Source organism: Empidonax traillii, unplaced genomic scaffold, assembly GCF_003031625.1.
Source record: "Empidonax traillii isolate 1590-97213 ecotype Southwest subspecies unplaced genomic scaffold, ASM303162v1 scaffold1677:size138040, whole genome shotgun sequence".
NCBI lineage: Eukaryota > Metazoa > Chordata > Aves > Passeriformes > Tyrannidae > Empidonax > Empidonax traillii.
This window is the reverse complement of record NW_020956870.1, coordinates 14,411-25,299: the sequence shown is the minus strand read 5'-3', so window position 1 is coordinate 25,299 and position 10,889 is coordinate 14,411. Positions and strand designations below refer to the sequence as shown.

Sequence of the window (10,889 nt, the reverse complement as noted above, 5' to 3'; positions counted from 1 at the left end):
TTTTCTCAGATTTTTGTCCTGCCCAGCCATTAAAATAGTCCAATAATTAGGCCTAAGTGAATGATTATTTCCTTTTTTTGGTAAATTATGTGCTATGTGCTCTCCTCTGGAGGTTCTAGGGAGATTTAATTATGGAATATTTGACTCCCCACATTCTCTCGCCTGCATAATTAGAGAGAAATGGCAAAATAATTTGGATTTTGATTGGGCAGTAGTGTGGCAAAATGCTCCGTGCAGCTGCAGAGGGTTTATTTGTGTCACTTTGAAGACTGATTTGTGTGATGTGGGGCAGTTTTTGCCTCAGGAAGGGCAGAGCCAGCGTGTGCCTCTTTTCTCTGCAGGGTATTGTGACCCCCGAGCCTCTGGGGACAGAGGAGAACGTGGAAAGACTCAGGGAAGAACTGAAGGCATGGAAGGCAAGTTCTGAAAAACACATGGAATTGTAGGAACCACCTCAAAGATAAAGACCTTTAATCTATCCTTCTAAAACCAGATCAACCCCCTCCTCAGTTATAACATTATATAACTTTATATTTTATATATAACTTTATATAACATATTTAACATGTTCTCTATTCTTCTTTCAATGCTTGTGTTGATCTCAGCACTAACTCCTCTTCTAAGCCTAATATTTACCTGGAGCCTTAGAAAAATAAATAAACATAAAGGGCTCGCTGGCTGGAGGTTTTGTTTGTTCCCATAAAGGCAAAAAAAAAAAAAAAAAAAAAAAAAAAAAAAAAAAAAAAAAAAAAAAAAAAAAAAGAAAGAATGAAATTAAAATATTTCTTTTCTTTTCGCTACCCAGGCAAGAGTTGCAAAAGCTGAAAATGTAAAAGATGACCTTCTTCTCTCCAAAGCGTGTGCTGAGGAAGAGTGTGCCAAAGTACAGGAGGAGCTGCTGAAGCTGCAAGACTTGAAGAATATTGGTCAGAAGGACAGTAGCATATTTAGGGACAAACTTGCGGTATGGAGAAGGCTGTTTGGATTTGGGGGTGGGTCGGGGGTTGTGAAGGAGCTGTTGATTAGAGAAAATAGGAGGAATATTTCCCTTCCAGCTGAAATGGCTTTCCCAGTTTGTGGAATGTACAGCTAGGATGTTCTGCACATTTTTTTTTTTCCCTCCACACATTAACTTTTTTCACTGGCAGGTTAAAAACCAGTGCAACAAAATAAGTCTATTTTGTGGGGGTGAAAAGTGACAAACCCAATTTTCCTCTTCCAAGGTTTTCCACTCTGAGTGTCAGTTCTGTGTGATGTGGGTAAAACGGAACGGGCTGATTCCACTGCTCCCTGTTTTCCAAGAGGTTACAGCACCCAAGGGATCAGCATTTCTTAAGCCAGGACCTGTTTGAGGAGGGTTTTTCTTCCTTGAACTGGATGTTTCTAGAGCTGATTGTCTCATTCCCTCAATATTCCAAGTGCAGTCCCCGGTGCAGTAATGGGAGAAGATTCCACAGGCTGATAGAGGAGGTGATTCTGGGGAGGTTTGGCTTGGCCTGTGGATCACTGAGGAGAAATCCAATATTGCAGACTATTAAAATATAAATAATAGGTTAGGTACATTCAGGTCAGCATGAGATCTTCTGAAAGGTGGGTTGGGTTCTTTCATCTCTTCAATCTCAGATGGTTGGATTTTACACCCGGGAAAGGTCGTTCTCATCATCTGGCTTTTGTTTCACCTTCAGCTGGTGGGAGCTGCTCTGAATGTCTCCAGTGGCTGGTGACTTCAAAGGAGCCATCTGGGGATGGCTGGAGCTGACAACATCTGCTATGTCTCCTACTCATTCTGTCATGTTCCCTGTCCAGGAATTCCGGGATTTAGTTCCAGAGGCTTTGTGCCCAAGGAGGATTCACTGGTGTGGAGGAAGGAGAGGTCATCCCTCTTCCTGAAGAACACAAAGAGGGAAGAGCAGCAGCGTGTCAGAAGCTGCCCAGAATGTGCTGAAATACATTTTTCTCTTTATTTCTGTGTTTAATTTTGCATTCCCTACTTTTTGGGCTGCAGGACCAACTCCATCTGCTGTCCAGGGAAAACACTGAGCTGGAGAAAGACATTGAAAAGCTCAAGGAAGACCTTAAAGAACACAGTTCAGTGCAGGCACTGAACACTCAGGTGAAGCTGAAAATGTTTCTAAATTCATCTTTTAGAAGGGCAAATCCTTATTTTCACAGAATCACGGAATGCTTTGGGTCTGAGGTCACCTTAAAGCTCATCTCGTTCCATCCCCAGGGACAAGAGGATGGATGAAATAAGTCATTATATGACTTAATAAGTCATGATGTGACTGAAATGTTTAAATACATTGGCCATTATATGGCAAATATAGCATTTATTTTAGCTTTTACTGACCTTGATTATAGTCTCTCTCATAGTACATGAATACATCTTATATTTTAATTTATTACACCTCTCATCAATAACTCAGGTTGCAGCCAGGTAAATATTTGTGATACTGAGTAGATTTAAACTCAGCATCCAAGGTGTCCTGTGGTGAAACTGCTGCAGACTCTGGAGTGAGCGTTCCGAAATTGGAATTTCTCCTGTGGAAATTCCAGCTTTTAAAAATCTGTTTTACTTCCAAATTAGAGGAAATAGAATTTTTTTGGGGAATTTGCAGGAAAATGAAAACACTGGTCAGGACAAGGAGATTCAGTGGGACCAGGGATCTCCTCCCAGTGCTGGAATTATCTTTAGGAAGAGTGGCTCCCTTTCCCTTGGCAATGGAGGGAATGGAAAGAGGCAGGTTCACAGATAAGATGGCTTTGGAGATAATTGCCAGGAATGCTTTAATTATTCTGTTTATTTTATCCTGACACAAACAGTGTTTTTCTTCTACACAGGGTTTTATTTTGAAATAATTACATAAAAGGGGGGAAAAAACCCATAACCTGTAACTCCCTCAAGTCTATCAAAGCAACCTTTTTCTAACCAACACGTTCAGGAACAATTTATCCCATCCTCGTTGCAAAATATTTCATCGATTATGGCTGTTAAACCTTATAAAAAAAAAAAAAAACACACCAAAATACATGTAGCATTTCAAGGCAGAATCACCATCCTCCTCCAGTTCTGCTCAGTAAGCTGCAGAAATTATTGACGTTTCCCTCTCTCGGTTCTGACATTTTAGATTAAAAAGGACGTGGCAGAAATGAAACTGAAGTTCAGCCACATGGAAGGCACAACCCATTACTCAGACATGGACACTCACTGCGTTTTTGGTGCAGCCACCAAGATCCCCTTCAGCCTGAACCAGAACCAGGCGCTGCTGACTTTTGAAGATGAAGGAGGTGTGGTGCATATTTTAAGTAGAAAATTAACGTTTCTGCTGTATTTCACCCGGTGGTGAAGTGGTTTTCACCCAGGGGTATTTGGAGTGAAAGGGGAGAAGTCCAGTAATAATATTTTACTCAGTAAGAGCATCTTTTGATAGCACAAAAGTTTTACTATTCTTTACCCCTCACAATATATCTTAATATATATAATATTTATATCTGTTATAATACATTTATTATTATTATTTATATTTTTTCTTGTTCATTATTATTATAACATTTTGCCTGCAACCAGGGAGGCTTTATGGAAATGCACATGCCTGAAGGCCTGTGGGACCTGGTTGCCTAATTGTTATTTATTTCTTCTTTTATTGATGCAGAAGGCCATTTTGCTTAAGAGACTGGGGATTAGTTTGGGGCTTACAATGATTAAACAGGGCTTTTCATATCTGATTTTCCCCTAGTTGCCCAGAGGCTGACAAAAAAGGGGAAGCACACTGTGAACCTGGACAACAACGTAGTAGATGTGAGAGCGGTGCCTGTTCCACTTGAAATGGGACTCAAATTTAAGGTAAACAAGTGAAATATGAAGCTACAAAAATAGGAGTTCTTAAAAACCTTTAGGTTTTTGGTTTGGTTTGGGGTTTTTTTGGTGTGGTTGTTTTTTTTTTTTTTTTTTTTTGGGGGGGGGTGTTGTTTGTTTGAGTTTTTTCTCCAGTGTTTTCAGTCACAAAGTTCGCCACAAATTTTGTCATTTTTAGCTCCACGTCATCATTTCTGGAAAGAAGATCATCGTGTCAGACATACCTGAGCTGCTCATTCCTCATGAATGGATGAGAGACAAATTAGAGCTGAACTTCTACAAAACTCAGCAGGGAGGAGGGGGAGAAATAGAAGATGTGAGCTACGACAGTGGGTCTAGAACAGCTGTGATTACATTCCTCAGACCTGGAGGTAGAGTATGGAATGTTTTGTTCCCCCTATTTAGGCCAAACTGTCCACTCTGGGTTACTTTCTGTGTAAAGCTGTGGCTTCACCCACACATCTGGAAATAAAGCAGCATTTCACCCCAGCCCTTTTTTGATCAAACATGGCCTGGCCACACTTGATGAGCTCTATTTCTTTCATAACTTTGCCAAACCCCTGGTTTTTATGTTGCATTGCCAGACACCCAGATTGCAAAAAGAAAACGAGGAGAATGTGTTTGGTTTTGGCTCTTGTTTCACACCAGTGAAGTGGGTCAGGCATTCCCATTGCCCAATTCTGTGAAGATCAGTGGACCCAAATCCACACATAGCAGCTGCTTTAGATTTATTTCAGCAGCTTTTGTGGGAGTTTCATGATTTTGCTTTGGGTTTTTGTTTTTGGGTTTGTTTGTTTTTTTTTTTTTTTTACATAAACTTTTTGCACGATGCACACAAAAAGCCTACAAGTGTTAGCTGGACTTGATGACCCTGCTGGGTCCCTTCCAACTCAGCATATTCCATGATTTTTGTGATATATTACTTTCTACATTAGTTTCTACAAAGATGAGTCTGTGCTTTGAGATGCTTATAAAACACAGTTTAAATTACACGACTCTTAACCTTTCTTTTTCTCCTTCTCCATTTCAGCCAGCAACAACTTTCAGGGATCTCCTCCATACTCTTTCTCTGTAGGTGGAAGGTGCTACAAACTTCCTGTTTCCTCACATGCCTACCTACAGTTGGAAAAGCTTCAGGTAAAATAATCTAGCCCAGGCAAACAGAACGGGTAGGTGGGAAACAGGAGCTGTGGGCAGGATCTCCAGTCCTGAGCCCTTGCAGGGGCTTTTGTGTCGTGGATTTTGTGTAACTTTATAACAAGTGTGAGTCTGCAACAGGCTGATAATCTCGTGTTTTTGCAGTGGGAAAGCTGTAACGTATTTATAAAGGGGTGTGCGTGTCTTGCCTTGATTAAATTTTATCAGAACTCACCATAATGCCCGTGCTGGATGGCAGGAAAGTGTTTGGGAAGGAGGTTAATCCTGGACACAGTGTTTTCCAAGCCTCCCTGATGAGAGTGCCAGCAGAGAAACATTTATTATCTCCTTCATTCCTTGCATTCATTCTTGCAGCCCAAACACTGACTCCTCTCCCTGTAGCACAGAGCTTATCATCCTATTCCCATGGAATGCTCATCCCCTTCTCACTGGAATTGCCTCTTGCTTTATGAACAGATGGTAATCGAGTCAGCATTGTGGATATAATTGTGGATATAATCAGCCCTTTGTAATTAAAGCAGGGGCTGGAGTGTGTGTGCAGGAGACACAGCAGCTTTGCAGGTGTGGAGCGTGTCCTGGCAGGGGATTTATGGAGTGGTGCTCTGGAGTCATCAGAGATCCCCAAAATCCTGAGTGGGGGTGTGTTAGGGAGTGTAGGACACACTGGTTAAGGAGTCTGCATTCACTGAACTCAGCTGGAATATCCTGAGTGGGGAAAGACCCACAAGGCTCACCAGTCCCACTCCTGGCCCTGCACAGACACCCCAATGATCCCACCCTGTCCCTGAGAGCTCCAAACAGGGAAAAGTCTCCCCTCAGTCTCCTCCAGGATGAACAAACCAGTGCCAGGAATGTCCCCCACTATCCCAAATCTTTTCCTAACCAAAGATCCCAGCCACACCTGCTCAGGGAACTGAATTCCCAAAATCGGCCAGCCCATGACGTGTCATCCCAGCATGTCTTTCTTTCCTCCACAGCCATACTGGGGGGTTTCCAAGAAGACCATCCTGCTGGAAGGAATCCAAGAGGTGGAAGAGGATGAGGAAGATATCCAGGACATGATTGAAATCCACTTCCAAAAGCCGAGTAACGGCGGGGGGGAAATCGAGCAAATCAAATACGTCTCAAAAGAAGCAGCCTGTGTTTGCTTTGAGGAGGATACTGAGAATGCCAGCTAGGAATTCAGAGTGAACTCCTCACATTCCCAGTTTTTGCTCCATCAGAGGCATAGGAACTGTGCTTTTATGGTTGAAATTTGTCCTGGTAAAAGAGGAATTACTGCCCTTCTGATTTGTGCAAGGGCACAGACTCTGATGAAAGACAGAGGAAGAGCCTCCATCAGCACTTGAAACATCGACTGAGATTCTATGCAAATTGGCAAATTTTGTGTCTTGTAAATGTTTATATAGTTCACATACTCCAAAGTGGGATAAATATATGATTTCTTACATTTTGGATTATAAACCCACTCTGCAATCCCAATCCAAAGCCTGGAGCAGACCTGCCACCATCTTCCAAAGCTGGCTCTGACACAACTCCAGTCCTGCTGAGGCTGCTGAGTGCCACCAGATCTCAAATACCTGAAAGAAGCCCTGTAATTTCATAAAATCCAATTTATCCAATGAGTAATGGAATTACAACAGAAAAAAGGGCAGTGCAGAAACATCAGTTTTACTCAAGGAATTGCAAATAATTAAGAAGAAATGCCCTGGCAGGAATGCTGCCTTGAGCTGCTGAGCTTCTACTAATTCACTTACTTTAATAAAAGCTTCTGCAATTAAATTTTTCCTCATTTTTGTCCATGTTTTTTTCTTACTTTAAGCTATTTACAGGCCAGGATGATGCTTTACCTAACCCAGACTGGTTTTGTAACAACACTGGGGAAACAGCCGGAGGGATCTGGTGACTCCCAGGCTCTGGGAGGGTGTGTGAGGAGGGAACAGGGAAATGCAGAGTCAGGGAAAGCTTTGTTTTCCAAGGAAAAATGCTTTTCTGCTGTCATCCTTGGAAGATAAATCCTCCTCTCACTTTGCATTTCCCTATCTTTTGCTGAAATGCTTTGCCCACAACAGCATTAATTTTCAAAACATTAACTTGAGTCTGACGTTGAAAATAACTTATTTTCAGGGTATTTGACGTGTTGGTGCAGGAAATGGACAATGCACCGAGCTCCTAAAAAATATCTCAGGGATTATTATTCCAGAGGAATTGAGCTGGCAAGAGATTGAGATGAATAAGGGAAGCTAAAAGGCTGCAAGCAGCAGTTTGGTTTGAATTTACTGTTGAGTGAGATACATGTGACTGTAGCACCTCTTGCTGTTTAGTGCATGCAAAGGCATGGATTGACTACCTGACCACTGTGAAGTAATAATAATAATATAATAATAATAATAAATAATAATAATAATAATAATAATAATAAAAAGGAGTAGCACTGAAGTGTTTATGGAGATCTTGTACTTCTGCTCACTTCAAAACTTGGTAAAATCAGACACCTTGAAAAGAAAGGGGGAAACCCCTGAATTTTAACTGTGCCACGTTGTTAAATACTGAGGACTAAATCCTTAAAAAAAGGAAGAGAGTGTAAAATTCCCACTGCAGAGCAGTGAGAAGCTGCAGGTTTTAAGCACCAAGATCATATTTTAAGTCACATTTTAAGACAATGAGCGTAAATGTCGTGCCGTTCTCTCTGATGAATTATGGTTTATGACGATGATTACCCTGTTAAAGTTTAAAGCAGTGGTGCCACGTAAAGGCTGGAGACTGTTTTTTATGGTGAAAAATAAGAATACAGAGTGCCCGTGCGATGCCGTTCCGGGTTCTGTCGCTGCTGGCGGGGATTCCCTCCGGGAGGGCGGCGGAACTCGCGTGTTGTTTCTCCGGCAGGGCGGGCACCGCAGCCCCCCCGGCTCCTCCTCCTTCCCTGCTCCTTTCGCTTTCGTTTCCCCCCCGGGCCGGGGAGGTCCGAGCCGAGCTCCCCGAGCTCCTGGGGCCTATCCCGGCTGGACCCCCATCCCGGCGGGACCCCCATCCCGGCAGGAGCCCCATCCCGGCAGGACCCCCATCCCGGCGGGACCCCATCCCGGCAGGAGCCCCATCCCGGCAGGAGCCCCATCCCGACAGGAGCCCCATCCCGGCAGGAGCCCCATCCCGACAGGACCCCCATCCCGGCGGGTCCCCATCCCGGCAGGACCCCCATCCCGGCAGGACCCCCATCCCGACAGGAGCCCCATCCCGGCAGGACCCCCATCCCGGCGGGTCCCCATCCCGGCGGGACCCCCATCCCGGCGGGACCCCCATCCTGGCTGGAGCCCATCCTGGCAGGAGCCCCATCCCGGCAGGAGCCCCATCCCGACAGGAGCCCCATCCCGGCGGGACCCCCATCCCGGCGGGTCCCCATCCCGGCGGGACCCCCATCCCGGCGGGACCCCCATCCCGGCAGGAGCCCCATCCCGGCAGGAGCCCCATCCCGGCAGGAGCCCCATCCCGGCGGAGCAGCGGTCATGGCAAGTGCCGAAGGACGGGAGGCGAACCCTGAGCGGAGAGCGGCCTTCTCCCGGCTGCGGGGGGAACAGGGAAGGAGAAGGGTGGGAAGGAATCCAGAGGGAGGGAAGCGAGTGGCGAGTGGCCGTGGGCGCCGCGCTGAGCAGCGCACGGAGCCGGGCCGTGCACGGCCCCACGGGTGTCCGGGAGTGCCGCAGGGAATGGCTTCCCACTGCCAGAGGGCAGGGACAGATGGGAGATTGGGAAGGAATTGCTGGCTGGGAGGGTGGGCAGGCCCTGGCACAGGTTGCTCAGAGAAGCTGTGGCTGCCCCTGGATCCCTGGAAGTGTCCAAGGCCAGGCTGGACGGGGCTTGGAGCGACCTGTGCTGGTGGAAGGTGACCCTGCCCGTGTCAGGGGAGTGGGACTGGTTGGTCTTTAAGGATCCGACGCAAACCAGTCTGTGATTCCACGATCCGTGGAGCAGCTTTGCCAAGGAACCCGTTGGCAGCGGTTACGGGCACAACAGAGCTCCTGCCCCTCTCCCTCCTGCCCATCCCTGCGGCCCCTCCCGCTGCTCCTGCCCAGGACCAGCTGCTCCACACGGGCTGCTCTCGGGAGCCATTCAGCACTAAACGCACGTTCCTGGTGGTTTTTTGTGTTGTTTTTTTTTTTCCCCCTAACCCCAATAGCAGGCACGAGTGTTGCTCCCAAACACCAGCTGGCAAGGTGTGAGATGCTGTCTGGCAGCTGAGAGCTCGGCAAGCGTGAGAAAAATCCCACATGGATCTCGGGAGCACCGTGTTTATATTCCCCTCGTGTTGTCTCATTAGTGCAGGGGACTTGCTTTCACACGAACGTTACCGCCAAAAATAATTGCCTAATGTAATTAAAGCTCCCGGCTCTTTAAGTTTGATGGGTGATAAAGGAGGGCCTGGTGTCTCTGTGAATTAAAAGCCTGCCTGGTTGCACAGCCTCACTGGATCTGTCTCCTCGTGGTGGCCCCCCGGGGGTTTGGACACACATCCTCCTTTGTGGCCCTCATGTTTTATGCAGCCCAGGCCCAGAAAAAAAAACTGAGAGGAGTGTAAAGAATTTACACGCAGTGGCTGACCTCGAGCCCAGTCTCTCTGAAGTTACTGGCAGCTCAGACACGCTGAATTTACTTCCTTTCTTCCAGAAAGTCAATGAACTGCTACTAGATTTAGTCAGCGTTCCAGTATTTACAGTGATTTTGCCGTGATATTCCCGGTGAAATGCTGCTGTTTGTGTCCGTGGAGCAGGAATGGAGAGCAAATGTGCTCCTCTTAGCAAGACACGGATGCAGAGCCTGGTTGGGATGGGTTTCATGTTTGCTGTGCTGGGGGTTTGCTCTGATGAGAATCATGTGTGCAGTGAGTTGTTTCACGCACTGCGAGTCTCGGATGGCTGGGATTATGTTCTCCCAATTTAACAAGGTTATCCATTTAATAAACGGAGAGAGATGAGTCAGAGCACAACCCCGGATCCGTGTCTGGTGAATTTAACAAGTAAGGACAGTGGGAATTCCACCCTTCCACTCTGGAAGGAATCCTTACTGAGCAGCCCCTGCAGTTACAGTTTTCATTCCCTTCACGTTTAGAGTGTTAGAATCGGAGGAAACAACATTATCAGTGTGACACTGGACCTTCCAGTTGAGAAACTGGAATTCAGTGCTAATTTTTCCTGCTTTAAGAAGATCCTGAGAGGGTGTAAATTACATTTAAGGCCGTTATTTAGTGCACAGCGATGTGGGTGCCTGAGATCTGATTCAGCAGCTTTCATTCACTGCTAAATGCAAAGGGAAGGGGAGTCACTCCAGGGATTGGGGTGAATGTGGGTGATCCCTACGGGTATTCCCTGCATTTACCACGTGCCATCTCTGCGCAGGCAACGGGAAGAGCCACCAAATCCTCCAGGACGGTTGTCATTGCTGGTGTCCCAGATGGCCTTCTGCAGGATGATGTCATGGCTGACATCCTCACCATCCACTTCCAAAAGTCAAGGAATAACGGTGGAGACGTGGAGGAAGTGACTTATCCGACAGCAAACAAAGGAGTCGCCTACGTAACCTTTGAAGATCAGGAAGGTATTTACATTAACGTCCTAAAGCACAGCCATCCCCTGGGGAATTAGCCCTAAGCCAAATGATCTTAAACTGTGTGTTAGTGCTAGAGTTTTGTAGGCTGGAAGATTAAAACCTCCCTTTGAGCCAGTGGAAGTTTTGGGATTTCATTTCTGCTCGCCGAGGTGACGACTCGGCCGTCACGCAAAGCGTTCCGCTCGGTTTTTGGGGAGGAAATTTGTGCCATGCCTAGCATTTTATTGTAGTCAGGCTTTTGAGAGTCAGTCTGTGCCAGCTGATGTTCTGGGCA

At 46.2% G+C, this 10,889-nt stretch overlaps 2 protein-coding genes across 3 annotated transcripts in view; both read left to right on the top strand.

Annotated features, from left to right (window-relative positions):
- Window positions 1-281: 281 nt before the first annotated feature.
- On the top strand, window positions 282-7,024 carry NMI (N-myc and STAT interactor). Its single transcript, XM_027908311.1, has 8 exons — window positions 282-416; window positions 806-964; window positions 2,006-2,113; window positions 3,129-3,288; window positions 3,738-3,844; window positions 4,035-4,227; window positions 4,887-4,993; window positions 5,992-7,024. The coding sequence occupies exons 1-8, from the start codon at window positions 282-284 to the stop codon at window positions 6,190-6,192; spliced, it is 1,170 nt and encodes a 389-aa protein (XP_027764112.1). The 3' UTR covers window positions 6,193-7,024.
- Window positions 7,025-8,353: 1,329 nt separating this feature from the next.
- Window positions 8,354-10,889, top strand: part of RBM43 (RNA binding motif protein 43) — a 4,153-nt gene continuing 1,617 nt past the window's right edge. The window contains exons 1-3 of one of the 2 annotated variants that reach the window (XM_027908316.1): window positions 8,354-8,406; window positions 8,474-8,520; window positions 10,405-10,603. In XM_027908316.1, coding sequence (XP_027764117.1) covers window positions 8,518-8,520; window positions 10,405-10,603 — 202 coding nt within the window. In that variant the 5' untranslated portion in view covers window positions 8,354-8,406; window positions 8,474-8,517. Of the gene's footprint in view, window positions 8,407-8,452; window positions 8,521-10,404; window positions 10,604-10,889 lie in introns of those variants that run through there. The other variant, XM_027908317.1, reaches the window with a different exon arrangement.

What these genes read in the sequence shown, in the direction of transcription:
- NMI (XM_027908311.1), top strand. Translation starts at nt 282, where the DNA reads ATGTGGGGCAGTTTTTGCCTCAGGAAGGGCAGAGCCAGCGTGTGCCTC. An exon ending in AAATGGGACTCAAATTTAAG is followed by an intron (nt 3,845 to 4,034) that starts GTAAACAAGTGA and finishes TGTCATTTTTAG; the next exon opens with CTCCACGTCATCATTTCTGG. An exon ending in TACATTCCTCAGACCTGGAG is followed by an intron (nt 4,228 to 4,886) that starts GTAGAGTATGGA and finishes TCTCCATTTCAG; the next exon opens with CCAGCAACAACTTTCAGGGA.